General features: G+C 38.6%; 1 protein-coding gene across 3 annotated transcripts in view; it reads right to left on the reverse strand.

The window, feature by feature from the left end:
* Nucleotides 1-9,811: 9,811 nt before the first annotated feature.
* The window catches only part of LOC126414911 (epidermal retinol dehydrogenase 2), a 288,608-nt gene continuing 280,950 nt past the window's right edge, over nt 9,812-17,469 (reverse strand). For all 3 annotated transcript variants that reach the window (XM_050083391.1, XM_050083389.1, XM_050083390.1), the window contains 3 exons: nt 16,687-16,934; nt 16,384-16,509; nt 9,812-10,739 (listed from right to left, as the gene is read on the reverse strand). In XM_050083391.1, coding sequence (XP_049939348.1) covers nt 10,667-10,739; nt 16,384-16,509; nt 16,687-16,934 — 447 coding nt within the window. In that variant the 3' untranslated portion in view covers nt 9,812-10,666. The remainder of the gene's footprint in view (nt 10,740-16,383; nt 16,510-16,686; nt 16,935-17,469) is intronic.

Below are 17,469 nucleotides of genomic sequence, written 5' to 3' on the forward strand. Positions count from 1 at the left end.
TAGTGATACGTAGCTCAGCAGTATTTAAAACAGATGAATGTAGACTTGCATAGAATTTAAGGGAACATAATGCCATTATGCAAGTTAATCAATAAATAAGATGTAAACTCACGCAAAAGCATCAGTAAAACAGACAAAAACATGCATGAGTTAAAGTAAATGAAGTACAAAATGAAGGGAAGTGAGAAGCATTTTACACAAAAGAGAGACAAAAGCTTGTAGAATTGACAAATACTGAACATTCTGCTGGCATTCAGGAGAAAAAAAAGGTAAATAGAGAGAATCTGAGGTTTAAAACGTTCCAATTCAAATTAATCTTACAGGAACAGGATGTTCATCACATTTCTTAACCAGACTGTGTAATTCATAATGACACTGTTATTACACAAAAGTTAAGTAATGAAAGTAATTCAAATGTCAAGTTGCTCTCTGATGTACAGCAGTCATTTGATATTGAAATTAGTGTTATTAACTGGATCAGCTGTTCAAAAGCATACAAAATGGTAGCGCTGTCATGGACTGAAATGATATCAAAGGAGATTGATTCTTTAATGCATTAATGCTACAATGATAACTGTTACTGCAAAAAATTAATTGAGAATGTTGTCACCAATGGAAAATTGAAAGAGTTTTCCCTGAATGGTAAACACATTATGATGGATATTATTAATGAATGTGAAGATGCATCTCCACGTATAACACTTGTATTTGAGCACAACATGTGTGTCACAGAAGAAGAAGAAGAAGAAGAAGAAGAAGAAGAAGATCGAAAGTATCCAGACACCCTTATGTAATGTGGGATTGACCACTAGATGCCATTAGAGGTAGACCCACCAGTATAAAATGGGCTGTGGAGTATTGTGTTGTGTGTAGAGAAGCAAGAACAGCAGAATGGATTTGTCAGGAAAGATTAGTATTTCCAAACAAGGACAAGTCATTGGATGTCACCTGACTGACAAATTCATCCAAGGCTTTTCAACCTTCTGAAGCTGTCTTTGCCAACAGCTGCTGACATGAAGTGGAAATGTGAAGGATAAACTGCAGTTAAACAAGACCAGGCAGACTTCATGTATTGAGAGACAGGGGCTATTGTAAATTACAGAGGGTGGTTGTAAAATAAAATAAAATAAAATAAAAATAAACAGATCACAAAAAATCAGGAAGGAATCGCTTGCAAGATCTAAACTGCTGCCAGCAGTCCAGCTAGCTCAATGCCTGTGCATAGGAAGTTACAAAGAATAAGGCACAGTGGTCAAACAACTCCTTGTAAGCTACTTTTCTATAGTCAATGCTGAGCTACACTTGAGGTATTATAAAGGGTGATACCACTAGCAACCCTGGAGATACTATAAGGATTCAGATAGATTATATAATGGTAAGACAGAGATTTAGGAACCAGATTTTAAATTTAAGACATTTCCAGGGGCAGATGTGGACTCTGACCACAATCTATTGGTTATGAACTGTAGATTAAAACTGAAGAAACTGCAAAAAGGAGGGAATTTAAGGAGATGGGATCTGGATAAACTGAAAGAACCAGAGGTTGTACAGAGTTTCAGTGAGAGCATAAGGGAACAATTGACAGGCATGGGGGAAAGAAATACAGTAGAAGAAGAATAGGTAGCTTTGAGGGATGAAATAGTGAAGGCAGCAGAGGATCAAGTAGGTAAAAAGACGAGGGCTGGTAGAAATCCTTGGGTAACAGAAGAGATACTGAATTTAATTGATGAAAGAGAAAATACCAAAATGCAGTAAATGAAGCAGGCAAAAAGGAATACAAACGTCTCAAAAATGAGAGCGACAGGAAGTGCAAAATGGCTAAGCAGGGATGGCTAGAGGACAAATGTAAGGATGTAGAGGCTTATCTCATGAGGGGTAAGATAGATACTGCCTACAGGAAAATTAAAGAGACCTTTGGAGAAAAGAGAACCACTTGCATGAATATCAAGAGCTCAGATGGAGACCCAGTTCTAAGAAAAGAAGGGAAAGCAGAAAGGTGGAAGGAGTATGTAGAGGGCCTATACAGGGGTGATGTACTTGAGGACAATATTATGGAAATGGAAGAGGATGTAGATGAAGATGAAATGGAACATATGATATTGCGTGAAGAGTTTGACAGAGCACTGAAAGACCTGAGTCGAAACAAGGCCCCCAGAGTAGACAACATTCCATTAGAACTACTGAAAGCCTTGGGAGAGCCAGTCCTGACAAAACTCTACCATCTGGTGAGCAAGATGTATGACAGGCGAAATTCCCTCAGACTTCAAGAAGAATATAATAATTCCAATCCCAAAGAAAGCAGGTGTTGACAGATGTGAAAATTACCGAAATATCACTTTAATAAGTCACAGCTGCAAAATACTAATGCGAATTCTTTACAGACGAATGGAAAAACTGGTAGAAGCTGACCTCGGTGAAGATCAGTTTGGATTCCGTAGAAATGTTGGAACACGTGAGGCAATACTGACCCTGTGACTTATCTTAGAAGAAAGATTAAGGAAAAGTAAACCTATGTTTCTAGCATTTGTAGACTTAGAGAAAGCTTTTGACGATGTTGACTGGAATACTCTCTTTCAAATTCTGAAGGTGGCGGGGGTAAAATACAGAGAGCGAAAGGTTATTCACAATTTGTATAGAAAACAGATGGCAGTTATAAGAGTTGAGGGACATGAAAGGGAAGCAGTGCTTGGGAAGGGAGTGAGACAGGGTTCTAGCCTCTCCCCAATGCTATTCAATCTGTATATTGAGCAAGCAGTAAAGGAAACAAAAGAAAAGTTCGGAGTAGGTATTAAAATCCATGGAGAAGAAATAAAAACGTTGAGGTTCGCCAATGACATCGTAATTCTGCCAGAGACAGTAAAGGACTTGGAAGAGCAGTTGAAGGGAATGGAGAGTATCTTGAAAAGAGGATATAAGATGAACATCAACAAAAGCAAAATGAGGATAATGGAATGTAGTCGAATTAAGTCGGGTGATGCTGAGGGAATTAGATTAGGAAATGAGACACTTAAAGTGGTAAAGGAGTTTTGCTATTTGGGGAGCAAAATAACTGATGATGGTTGAAATAGAGAGGATATAAAATGTAGACTGGCAATGGCAAGGAAAGTGTTTCTGAAGAAGAGAAATTTGTTAACATTGAGTGTTGATTTAAGTGTCAAGAAGTCGTTTCTGAAAGTATTTGTACAGAGTGTAGCCATGTATGGAAGTGAAACACGGATGATAAATACTTTAGACAAGAAGAGAATAGAAGCTTTCAAAATGTGGTGCTACAGAAGAATGCTGAAGATTAGATGGGTAGATCACATAACTAATGAGGAGGTATTGAACTGAATTGGGGAGAAGAGGAGTTTGTGGCACAACTTGACTAGAAGAAGAGATTGGTTGGTAGGACATGTTCTGAGGCATCAAGGGATCACCAATTTAGTACTGGAGGGCAACGTGGAGGGTAAAAATTGTAGAGGGAGACCAAGAGATGAATACACTAAACAGATTCAGAAGGATGTAGGTTGCAGTAGGTACTGGGAGATGAAGAAGCTTGCACAGGATAGAGTAGAATGGAGAGCTGCATCAAACCAGTCTCAGGACTGAAGACCACAACAACAACAACAACAACAACAAGAACAACAACCACTAGCCAGTGGATAACCGGAAATGAGTGATTTAAAGTTATGAATCCTGGTATACCCTGTGACAATTTGATGGAAAGACTTGGGTTTGGAAAATGCCTGTGAACGTTACCTGCCATTATCTGTAGGTGTTCTGCATCACAGTGTCATTTATTGATAAACTTCTGAGATCATAGGTTTCTGGAAGAATCAACCAATGTATTGCTTCCTCCTAAGTGTATCACACAAGAAGTCTACAAAGATAAAATTGGAGAGATTTGAGACCACAGAGAGGCTTATCATCAATCTTTCTTCCCATGACCCACGAACATTCATGACTGGAATAGGAAAATGGGCAGAGGAGAAGTGACACTGGTACACAAAGTACCATCCATGACACACTGTAATGCAGATGCTGTTGCAAATGTATAGAGCAACAATGAACTATGAAGAAGGTGGTGTTACGGTATGGGGGTATTTTTCTGGGTTAGTGTGTGGCCTCCCTCATCCCTCATTGGGTTTAAGAAAATGCTAAATACGGAGGATATGAACACTTTTTACAGCATTATGTACTGCATATTGTAGATGAACAGTTTGGAGACAAAGATTTGTTTGTATCAGCATGGTAATCCACCTTATCATAAAGCAGCATCTGTGAGGCAATGATTTGTAGACAAGAACATTCCTGAAATGGACTGACCTGCACAAAGTCCCAAAGTGAACCCACTGAAACAGCTTTGGGATGAGAGAAAACATGGACTTCAATCCAGACATCAGCATCTAATATTACTACCTTCTCTGGATCCAGTTCTTGAGGAAGAATGGGTTACAATTCCTCCATAGACATTGCGACATCTCATTGAAATTGCCCCAACAGATTTCAACCTGTCAAAGGCAAAAGGTGGACACAACCCATATTAATGTCCACTAATAGGTATCCAGATTTGTTTGATCAGCTAGTGTAGGTGCATGAAAATTTATCACATCTTAAGAGCTCAAGACAATATTTCCTGATGAATATTTGTTCAATGATCTGCAGAACAATTTACTAAGCCACATAACTGAGAATGAAGTTCAACAGCATCCTTGGAAAAGGAATTCAGGTGAATGAACAATCAAGAAGCAACATTATAAGTGAACGTGTAATAGACCGGTTGAGAATACCTCCAGCAATTGTTTAAGAGAATTGCATATTTCTAGTGTGCATTTATGATCTCGATGAAGCAACTGAAGTGGAATCATGACATTGGAAGTGCTTGTTTATTTTATTTTCTGTGTCCAGAACACCACACATTAAAATATAGTGTATGTGGATCATAATTAAATTTAAAGTTTAAATATGTTTTGCCCAATAATTAGCTACACAGATTGTCGTACCATTAGTTAGTTGTAAATCTAGTGGGGCACAGCTTGGGTCTAGCTTTGGAGACTTCAGTAAGTGGTTGTCTGTTTGGACATTTCCATAATCACATAGAAATTCCCCACCAAAATATCCCCATCGAGCAAGGCTATTCTTGCAACTTGAGACCCTACTCCTCAGCCTTTTGAGAACCTTCCAGGTTGTGAAGGATTTGTTATTTCCAGCCGCAAGTTCTGTTTTTGACCTTGACAAGTGTCTACATGTTTGGTGGCGGGAGTGGCACAAGTATTACATCTACCTGATACTGCTGTCTGTTCTTTCTGTTTATTTACAAGGTGTGGGGGCAGTGACATCCCCAATGTTACCATTCAATCATCATACCCATGCAGCTGGCTCATGACAGTAACAGAACACCAGCATACATGGCATCACAAGTTTGCGCACACCGCACTATGAAGCACTAGTGAGGTACCAAAACACAGTGTACCACAATATGAGCTGCTAACCAAACAGTGTGCACGAAATATGCTACCAACCCACGGTGCAACACTGTGTGAGCTACTAAGATCAACGTGTGTGGAATATGCTGATTCATCCAAGGCACATTGCCACTATATGCTGCACTGGAGTCTGTGTGTATGTAAACACACACAAGTGGTGAGATCTCATTTACGTGTGACAAACTAAATGCCACTAGTATCTTAAAAAAACCAGAATCCTGAAAGAGTCCATTATTAAACAAACAATTGGCACGAGTCAGGTCAATAACTTGTTAATACCTCATATTTGGCATAAAATAACGTGTGATTCCTTCACTTATGTTGTTACAAGCCCAAACTAATTGTCATTTCACCTGCTATCAATGCCCCTTAAAATAATTAATAATTTCATTTGCCTGAGCTCTACAAATATTTTAACTTTACACATATTGTTTCTTCCTCTTGGCAATCAGATCACATCTTTGAAAATGTCTTGAATAATCCATGTCCTAAAACTAGTGTAAGCATATGTAACACCTCCTTGGAAGGGGGAGTGGCAGGGAGAGAAAGAAATCCGCCATCCCTCACTCCCCACTCCCACCACCATCCCCATCCCTACCCCCTCTGACTGTCCTTGGCATAGACGCTTAATAATGTTGACAATGACTTAGTTTAGTCTAAATCAGTTGTGTTAATGAAACTCGAGCATTTGATTTCAATAAACGAAAGATTTGTGTGTAGCAGTGTACCCTCAGTTTTGGGCATTTAAGTGGTGACATATAAACAGCTCATATTGGCAAATGTGTGTGGTTGAGGTACAAGAGAATCAGGGAATAAGACTCATGATACTAAAAAGGAACTTATTGAGAAGTAAAAGGCAGAGAATAACCAAAATATAGATGGTCTGTTCAAAAGAGCACGCTTGTGGAAACAAAATGTGCTGCTGGATAACAACCAATACAGTGTTTCCCAACTCTGTACATTGTAATCTGCTTGGCTCCTGCTTGGTGGTCAAGATATTGGTGCTCAAACCTGTCCCACCCTTCAAGAATGGCAATACTCACAGAGTGTGCAGTTAGGCTTCTTACAGTGATGCACTACAAACTACCAGCTTTCAGTTTCAATTTTTTTTCCATACGATTTTTACCTGACTGTTAAAACAGCTCAAAATAACTTATTTCTGAAGTAACTAATTTCCATTTTTTATTCCTATTATTTCCTGAAATAAATGTAAAAACTGAACAAAGATTTTCCCGTTAATTTGTCAATTTTCAAGAGACACTGGCAACAGATGAGCTATTTTCTATTTTTATTGTATATCATGAATACATTGTTAATTTTTTAATTTATTACTGCTGATGCTATTGATGCAGGTTTTGTTCCAGTTGTTATCTTGCCTTCACTTGTGAGGTGTTTACCCTGTTTTTCATTATGGATACTTGGAGGCCAGATCACCATGTGTAAATGGTTGCGTACTGCCTAGTTTGCCCTCCAAAATGCTAATGCACAGTTCATAGCATTCTCCTTGTGGAACCTATGAGCCATAATTTGTAATTGGCTAATAATGTTAAATGTGGACAGTCACAAGGAGATAGATTTTCAACGTTTTGCGACTCTGAATATCAGTTGAAAGTTTGAACAGTATTGCTGAGTATGCCAGTCAGCATTGAACTTATTATGATAACAACATGAAGGGTTGTTAAGTGACAATGTATGAATGGTGTACTCATGTAATTACTCTGAGACCTGGACAGACTGAACAGTGTACAGAAATAATGATGTCCCATTCACGGCTGAAGAGACAGGGCACTCTATTGAACTGCAGAGAGAATGCTATTTCCCTGGTACTCCCACTACACATGTGGCTCTATGTAGCGATTCCTTCAGTCAAAAGAATATTGAGAAATAGGTTTACAGTAATAACTAGCAGTTCACCCCAGCTAGCACTAAGTATCTACAGTAAGATGACTGGTCTGACTTAGTGGTAACAAATTGTACACTCATACGTACCTTCTAAATCAGTCCATCTCCATATCCAAATCCCTGCAGTAGTTCTTGAGATTAGCCTTCACATACAGACAGAAAATCTCTATGGGAGACGGTAAATACTTGGGTCAGGCATGTGACACATAGTTGTTGGAGCTAGTGAGGAGTGGCGCATGCTGAATGTGACGTTGTGGCATGCACTGTCAAAGCGTGATAGAACAGAGGGAGGGTAAACTGTTGGATGGAGAGTGTGGGATCAGTGAGTTACCAGGAATTGAGACCAAGAGCATTGATGGAGTGGATGATGTGGTGTAACTTCCATTTGTGTAATTCAGAGACACAGGTTCTTCCAGATAGCCTTGGTTGTGAAGCAGCTATTGAAATTGAGGATATTGTGTTCAGCTGCATGTTGGTCAACTTTGTTCTTGGCAACAGTTTGACAGTGTTGGCCATAAATTCTGGTGGACAACTGCTTGACAGTCATCTCACGTTAAAAGCTGTGCAGTGTTTGCAGCAGAGTTGGTGTATGACATAGCTGCTTTAACTGGCCTCTGAAGGGATACGATCAGTGGGTGACAGGACTGGAGGAGGATGTACTGGGTGAGTGGACTGGGTAGATGTTGCACCTTGGCCTGCCACTGGGATGATCACTGTGGCAAATGGTTGGGAGTGTGAGTGGCATAGGTAAGGACTATTATGATGTATAATAGGGTGGGTGACAGAATACCACATTAGGAAGGGTGGTACAATGTCCCTCATTTCGGGGCATGGAGACAGATAATCAAAGCCCTGACAAAGCCAGCATTGGTAAAACTATATCTGAGAGGGACGTGTGACCATCAGCACTGGATGTTCATGCCACTGGGAGGGCACAATCTGTTGTCTTCCAGGCGAACAGCACCTTAACACATGTATTAGGGTACAGCAGTGGCAGTGGCTTCGTTACGCTCTTGGGAACATTCACATAGGTCCAGTAAGCTTGCGCAAGGCACTATGATGGCCAAGGAGTATCATTCACTGGTTGCAGACAAGTTACACTCCTCCATGGCAATCACGTTTCCTGACAGCAGGGGCATTTTTCAGTAAAATAATGCCCCATCTCACAAGGCCAGGAATGTGATGAGTGATGCAAGGAACACAGTGACAAGTTCCAGTTGATATGCTGGCCTTCATACTCACCGGATCTGAACCCAATGGAACACATCTGGGATGTGGCTGAATGTGTCGTTCAGAGCTCATTTCCCCCCTCCCCCTTCACCCTGGAATTAGGTTACTTGTGTGTGTGTGTGCAGATGTGGTCCAACTCTGGCTATTAGGTAGGTGGTCATAATTTTCCAGCCGATCAGTACATACAGGTGACCCATTTGTGTGGTATATTTTCAGTTTATCACTAGCTTGCTTTGACATAGCAGATACTTACTGATCAGTGTGTGCCACAGGTACTCGACACATTTGGCCTACACTAGTTAAATGGACTGCATTTTGTACTGAGGCAAATAATGAACTGATTTTGAAAAACATACTGAACTTTACTTTCGTCTACTTATCATTATTCACTGTCTTAATTAAGAACAACATTACACATACACTATCTCCAACTCCAGCATGATCACCATCAAAAGAGCAGAACTGCAGGTGAAGCACAATCCAAAAATATGTTTCCTTCAATATAATATGTTTATGAGGACATTGCACAGTCCATAAAACTAGACAAAGCTTTCTTTTACAAAGGGACATTTTCATCCATGTCTTCTTGTAACAGCATTCTTACCACCACTGTTCATTCAAAGTGGGTAAATTTTGTTATGCATTCCCCCCAGGGAGTTCTAGTGTGCAATCATCCTTTGTTCAACACCTGATCACAAACAGGGAAATCTTGATTGTAACATTTATTTTACTGTGTATATAATGTAACAGTGTTGAACCGCAATCAAATAGTACACATTATATACACATTAACACAAGGAAACAAAGGGGAAATGTTTTTCTGAAGCAAGGAAACAAGCTAACAACAAAATAATGAAAGGAATAAGGTCACAGAAGAAGGCCATGCAATGTTTTTAAGTACTTTGTGCAGTCCTAACCCCCCCCTCCCCCCCCCCCCCCCCCCGCCCCCCACTCTACTTAAATACTCATACAAAAAAAGGAAGGAAAAAACCACACTAACTATTAAGGACCTTAGTTATGAATTTTCCTCCAATTCCTGAACTTTGTTACGGAAGCATTTTAATGAACAGCTTGTTTGCACCATTAGCTGGACTGAGGGATAACAAACCAGTGTCATTATCAATTTTAGAGGTAGTAACAAAGTAATGTAGGAAAATGTATTAATGACAGCACAAATGAGAGTTGCAAACACATCCAGACACAAAACATTGCACTGATGGCAAGAATGTTGTATTCTAGTACAAAAATACATATTTGTTGCATAACATATTGCCATTATATATTACAGAATATCACATATATAAAAATATATATGATTTATTGTTGTACACTGTGCAAAGACAAATAGATACTCACTTTAAAATCACATGTTTATCTGTAAGTTTACACAATTACATTTATTGTAGTATTGTATCAAAAAAATTCTATAATTGTTGTACAAAATGGAGAGAGAGAAATAAATGCTGTTAGAACGTGTGTGTCCCTTAAATAATTTTTGGCATTTGTGGAAGTCTTTTCAACTTCTTCTAACTCATCACCATACTTTTATGATGAAGAGAAATACTTTTTATTCATAAGGGGTACAATCTGTTACTGGAAAATCTCATTTGATTTTCCTGCTTTGGATGTCTTTCAGTTCTGTTTTTTTATGAATAGCACACAGCAAAAGTTGGTCATTATTTTTGTAGGTAATATGTATCAATAATTGCAACAACATGTGTTACTGTTGGCAAGGGAAAAAAGTATCTTTTTCCTATCTTCTGCCAAATATATCACTAAAATTAATGGTGAATCACAGAAAATTAGAATTTTGTTTCTGAACTCCACATATGTAAGTGATTTGGTAATAGAAAAAGACTACACAATAAATCAACTGTAAAATATCTGATGTTTTCTATACAACTGCCTATGTACATGTCAATATTCACATTTTGACACGAAGCTCACTTATTCAAGTCTCTGTGTTGTAAACTTGTGGTATTTACAAACAAAATTTATCATTCCTACAATTGTAGTAGAAGAATGACATCCAAGTTGCTAGTTGAAGACATTGTTTTATTTCTGATTATTCACTCATCATGGGCACCCACTCCACTGTCAACAAAATCCTTAATTGTGTTTGTTGCTTTCAGTGGCAGCAACCTAAAATTTAAAAAAAAAACAAGAATTACATGTTTTTCTCTATTTATATAATTTTATAAATAAAAAGTTTATTTAACAGTTAGAATAATTTCTGCACAATAAAATGAGCTATATGAAAAACAGTTTAAAAATAAACAACTTATTTCTTATGTTTATGAATTTAAGTGATGGTTAATAGAACTAGATTCTTGAGTGTAATGAAAACCATGCTAAGTGATATGTTGTGGACACCCAGAGGAGGAAGCTACATGAATATAGTGGAGTACAGTATGTTAGCAGTAGATGTACTGAGGGATACATCTTATCTTCGCAAATCACAATGCTGTTCTCCAAGTCATACCGTATCAACACCTCTGAGAGCAGGAGTTGGGTAAACTATGCTATAGCATTGCTTCTAAGAAGAGAAATCATGTGTCCTGGAGAAGAGTGCACTGTAATGTGTCATCATGGCAAACAAATATTATGTGAATGACTGTCTGACACAGTGGAGTGTTGGGAATGCAGATTAGATGGTTGATTGGATGATTAAAGGGACAAAACTACTAAGACATCAGTCCCTTTTTCCTCAAACAGACAGGTCTACATGACAGTAGATCAGGGAGAGCCTATCATGCAAAACCCAGGGGAAGAAAACTCCAAGGTTTACAAAACATCAACAAAGGCAAGAAAAGAGACAAAAAGAAGAAAGAGAGACAGAGGAAGAGAGGAAGGTAAGGTGCCCTATCTAGGCAGCAGCCAGAGGCCGCTGAAAGCAGAGTGCACTGAGGGGACATACACCTCCCAGCCCATACCAATTATCAGAGGCACACCCCTCAGAAATTGCATACGGAAGACTAACAATACAAAGAGAGACATAGAGAGACAAGAGATGAACAAGTCTAACAGACTATATGAGAAGGTAGAAGAACAGTAAAAGAGCAGGTGGGGCCAAGACCAGGCTGGACCACCGCGCCCAGTCAGTGGCAGCCCAGTCTGGACAAAGGAGGCAACAGAGTGTTCTGCCGACATCTCAGCAGGCTGATAATGTTAAGTGGTCCCTTGTCAAACAGAGTGGTAAAACCCTCCTTCATGAATAAAATGTAAAACTAAGTCAGCCACTGAGGCATCATCATGTCCTAATAGAGAGTAAGGGAGATTAAGAGTCTGCAGCAGGGTGGCTACATTGGGACAGTCCAGGAAAATTTAGACCACCATCAAAAGAGAACCACAATGACAATGGTTGGGTCTTCATGATGGAGGAGATGACCATGAGTCAGCCAAGTATGGTCGATGTGCAGCTGGCAAATAACTGCAGATTCCTTGCACGAGGCTTGCATGGAGGACCTCCACAAATTCGTAGTATACTGTATCACCTGTAGCTTGTTTGGTAAAGCAGACTGAGCCATTATGTATTCCAGATTCCTAAAACTTGTTGGCATAATACCAGTCTCAAGAGTGAGTTTATTAGTAGCCAGTTTGGCCAGGCTATCTGTGAGTCCATTCCCTGGGATCCTGACATGGCCGGGTGCCCAGGTGAGAGTTACTGAGTATCCTCATTGTTGCAGTGCATACAGGGAATTCTGGGTAGCAATGACCAAGGGGTGGCAAGGGCAACATCAGTCAAGAACTTGCAAACTGTTCAAGGAGTCGCTGCAGCTGAGAAAGGGCCCATCTGTGCAGGAATGGATACACTCAAGAGCATGAGAGATGGCTACTAACTCCATAGTGAAAGCACTACAGCCATCTGGCAAGGAGCACAGTTCAATATGTCCTCTGTGAGTAAAAGCAAAGCCCACCTGACAGGCAACCATCAAGCCATCTGAAAAGACTACTTCTGAACCCCAGGATGCAGCAAGGATTAAGAAAAATTGATGACAAAGGGCCTCGAGAGGAACGAAGTCTTTCAGATTTTGTGATAGGTCAAGACTAAGCTGTGTCCAAGGGATGCACCACAGAGGTGAGCAAGTCTAGAGGAGAGGTGGAAGAGGAAACAAAAGGAGATGAGGGACCAGACACGAACTGTAATTGTTGCAGGAAGTGGATTGGAAAGAGAAGAATGTAGTTTGGATGCTTAGGGAAGCTGTGAACTTGGGTAGCACAATTGACATACTGTTGTTGGTGCTGGCTGGAGTGGCCGAGTGGTTCTAGGCACTACAGTCTGGAACCGTGTGACTGCTACGGTCGGAGGTTCGAATCCTGCCTCGGGCATGAATGTGTGTGATGTCCTTAGGTTAGTTCAATTTAAGTAGTTCTAAGTTCTAGGGGACTGATGACCTCAGAAGTTAAGTCCCATGGTGCTCAGAGCCATTTGAACCATTTTTTGTTGGCCCCTAACCTGTAATGGAGGGACCCCAGCCTCCACAAGTAAGCTGTTCACAGGGCTAGTTTGAAAGGCTCCTGTTGCAAGTCAAACCTGCAGTGGTGTATTGGATACAGTATCCACAAGGCTGAGAGTGATGTTGAAGTGCTTACCAGACTCTCATAATCAAGGCAGGATTGTATCAAGGCTTTGTAAAGCTGCAGAAGAGTAAAAATTGCACCCCTGCTGGTGTTGAGGGCGGGGCGGGGCGGGGGGGGGGGGGGGGGGGGGGGAGAGGAGGGAGAGGGGGAAATTAAACAGAAATAAAATAACAATGGCAAAGGAAACAAGACAAAGAAATCACCCACAGGATCCAAGCATGTTGTAACTTTTGTCAAACAGTTGAGGACCTAATATGAAACAAGAAAGTACCACAAAAATGTAAGAGCATCATCTACGAAACCTATTACATTCCAGTTTTGAGATATGATAGTGAAACATGAACATGAGAAGTAAAGGTATCAGCAAAATTCAGGCAGTTGAAAAGAGGTTTATCCATAGCACAGTCAGAAAGACATGGAGGGACAGACCCTTGTAATGTGGGAACCTGAAACAGACTCAAATTTTAAGACTACCAGACAAAATAACATTGAGCGGGTGAGATGATATGGACATACATGATGCATGGATGCTGAAAGACTACCAAGAGTAATGTGTGATCTGACACTCAGAGATGAAGGATCAAGACTTAGGTACAAGAATAAGGTGAAATCTAACACCATGCAAGGAGGATATACCTGGGATAGCATTGAAGAGGGATTGAAATTTAATGCCTGAACTGCTCTGGATGTGTTGATGTGTGCGCCTTTGTACCTGTCCCTGTGAGCTCTGAACATTCAGAGCACACAAGGACAGGTACAAAGGTGTGTGCACATTAACACATCCAGAGCATTTTAACTGTTAGTGACCATGACTGGTGGAGAAGCCTCATTTGTCAACCCACTGAGTTAGCTGGAATGATGATGGTGATGATGATGATGAAAGTACCAAAGAAAACTGATGAAAAGAAGAAAAGGATGACAGTAATCAAGAAGAGCAAGAAAAACTTCAGTACACTGATCTCTACCATGACTCCTAAGGTCTAACTATATTTTTTTACTTGTACTTTTAATGAATATAGTATTGCACAGTCAGTTACTAACATCCTTACTAACCCCTTTCACCTTTTCATTTTTAATCTCTTTTTCTTCCATCTACTGATATTTCTGATAGTGATGCCCCCCCAAGCCTTCTTTTACTCCAAGTTCATTTTCCAAGACTTTACTTCTATCAAAGCCACATGCTCCAGCATGTACCAGTATTACAGATCATCATTTAATATTTTTTACTCTGCGAGTAGAAGAACGTGAAAGAATGAATAAAGATTTTCAAAAGTACTACACATTTTGTGCTGAAACAAACTATTATTATGGTTTGCATGTGGTGACCAAGACAGTAAGAGATAAATGAAAGAAGTGTGCCAAATATGATAATAAAGAAATGAACAGGATAAATTTCACTATATACAGAAGGCAGTCATCTCCTAAAAGTTGGAGAAGTGAATGCAGATACTAAAGATACAATAAATACTTTTTAACTGCAGTAAATAAATTGATTGCACATAATAAAACAGACTAAATTAATGAAATTCAAGGTAAAAATCAGAAAATGCTGAAGAAACACTACCAGAAGTTTTAAAAACAATAAAATAGAAGAGAGTAAAGTACGTCCATTTTCGAACAAGGAAGTGGGCATGAATTAGGAAGGTACAGGGAATATCAGTCAGTCCCATATCTGATAAGAACTCTGAAATAATTATAGAAGAAATTCTGAATTTTAAGACATTGAAAGTACTAATTTATGGATGGAAGGTCAACAAAATGGATTTCAAGAGGTTTTATTGATCATCTTTAGTGTTTCAAATCAAGCAATGTGTAATATATTTGTGAACTTCACAATAAATACTTGTTATATTACAGAAATAAGCAGTAGAAATGTTTTTGGGACTGATGTCAATAAAGGGGAGAGTTGAAAGGACAACACACATTATATACAAGGAAAAAAATTCCTGATGGACAAAACTGCAATGCTTGTTGACAAAAGGTTACAAAGACAATGTAGAATCAAATTTTATTGATCACAACATACACAGTAGGTGTTAATATATATGGAACTATTATGCTAGTGAGAGACATTAGCAATAATTAACTCACTAATAAGATACAAGAACAAGCCAGGAGAGGTAAGGGGAACTATTTAACGAGACAACTGACACGTATCTAAGATGGTTGCCCCTGGTGAAAAACAGGCTTAAGATGTTCAGCAGAGACATTGTCAAAGGCTAAGCCTCTTTAACATAAAAAGGCACACACAGTATGAAAGGGTACCAGTAGCTTAACTGATTAAAGACAAAATAGTGTGTAAATTTTTGTCCATCACATAGGTCCATCAAGAATAGACGGCAGATTTGGAAATGTGCCTTATAAACTGAGAGATAACCACTAAGTTCCTCTGAGGGTAGAAAGATGACAGACTGTGGTGGAACATATAAAATAAGGAAGTTAGTAAACAGACTGGGCAGTTTGTGCTGTGCTTTTAATGTCATGACTTAAGTATGACATTCAAACATTAAAATGTGCATAATTTGCAGTTGTATTTCTAACACTCACATATTGCACTTTGGTTTTGGGTGTGTCACATAGAGGGATATTTACTATGCAGAAGTGAGCAGTTAAGATAGTGAGACAAGTGTCTTTCTCCTTCACCAGTAAACATCCACTTCTGGGAGCTCAGTCTCCAGTCAGTGCCTTGTATTTATATTCACAAAAAGCTGTGTTTTATTCATGAAGATTTACAATTTTTACCAAAAATAACTTCTACTATCATCACTCTGTCATTCCAGTGACATATCTATAATTAGTCAATGGCTATGTAAAGGGCACCACAGCACAAGGTACATTAAACTTGTTCTATAATACAACAAGCTATCTATATGTTTTAAGTTGAATAGAGAACAAATCAGAGCTAAAGTAAAAAAAATGTTATTTCAGAAAAATTCTTGTTTTGTATAGAAACATTTCATCAAAGACTGTCTAAAATAACCAAGTTAAATATTTGTTTAGTATACCATACCTTTATAGCTAATTTAGTTCATTGTGCCAATATAATTGTTGTTTTTCTGATTATGAGTTAATTGAGAATCTGTGTGACCCATTTAGTATTCTTAGTTAGAAATTGTCACATAGAATGGGTAAATAACAAACAAATAAATACCCTTCTATATTATAAAAAGTTTTAACACAACTCTCATAAAGAAAATGATCATACCTGAGGAAGTGATTTAAGTCCAACAGCCCATTTGGAATGGAATATTCATTGTAGTTTCTCCTCATTGCCTTAATAATTTCTGATGCTGCTTTTGGAATTTGTACTATAGATAGAAGACTGGGGAACCTGAAATATAATATTAATAAAAACATAAAATAAAATTCAACTTTGTACATAAACCATCTGATAGTTACTTTTATACTGTGGAAAAACTACACTCTCTGGCTAAAACATCACTGGATACAAAATTGTCTCCAAAGTTTTTTAGTTACATAGTGTCATATTGTTATATTTATCACATACCTGGTACGTGGTTTCTGGCACAGGCCAGTATCAACAATAAATGGAAAGATGGTAGTGAAATGTATTTGAGAGTTCTTCAAGTTCTCACGCAGTTCTTCTGATAAAGCCTCCATCATCCCTCGAACTGCATATTTGCTAGCACAGTATGGTACCAAATTTGTGATACCCATTACACCAGCCATAGAAGAGAGACCCACAACATGTCCATGATTGTTTGATATCATACGTGGCAAGAATGCTTCCAAGATCTGTGAAACAAAATTAACCAATACCAAATATTACTTTTAGAAGTAGCCCATAATAAGGGGAAATCATTTCATGAGACTGACGTAGCACACTTCATGTGGTAATAGAGAGAACTGAATAATGACAATCATTTTATTTTATTTCAAGACTGACTACTTGGAAAAAAAGTGAAAGAAGTCACTTAAAGGTATTTCTTATTTTAGTCTTTAAAAATAATAAAACATTCAAGTCTAAATACCTGAATTCACTATGCTTAACATTTACAAAATGTTCAAGTCCTAATTGCATTTACATTGATCTAGATATCCCAAGTGCAAGCAATGACCTTTCTACAATCTTGTTTCCTCCTTTTCAAGTATCTATACAGAGCAGTCATGAAGTCTAGACCTGTTTCTAAGAAATAATGAATGCAAATATAAAATACACATTTATGTTTATTGCCAATATGTGTACACATTTTCATTATACTGCAATGTGGCCTCCATCCATTTTGAAACAGTGCTTCCATTGTTGTAGAGCTGATCTGAATTCATTCTG

This window comes from Schistocerca serialis, chromosome 1, assembly GCF_023864345.2.
Source record: "Schistocerca serialis cubense isolate TAMUIC-IGC-003099 chromosome 1, iqSchSeri2.2, whole genome shotgun sequence".
In the NCBI taxonomy this organism is placed as follows: Eukaryota; Metazoa; Arthropoda; class Insecta; order Orthoptera; family Acrididae; genus Schistocerca; species Schistocerca serialis.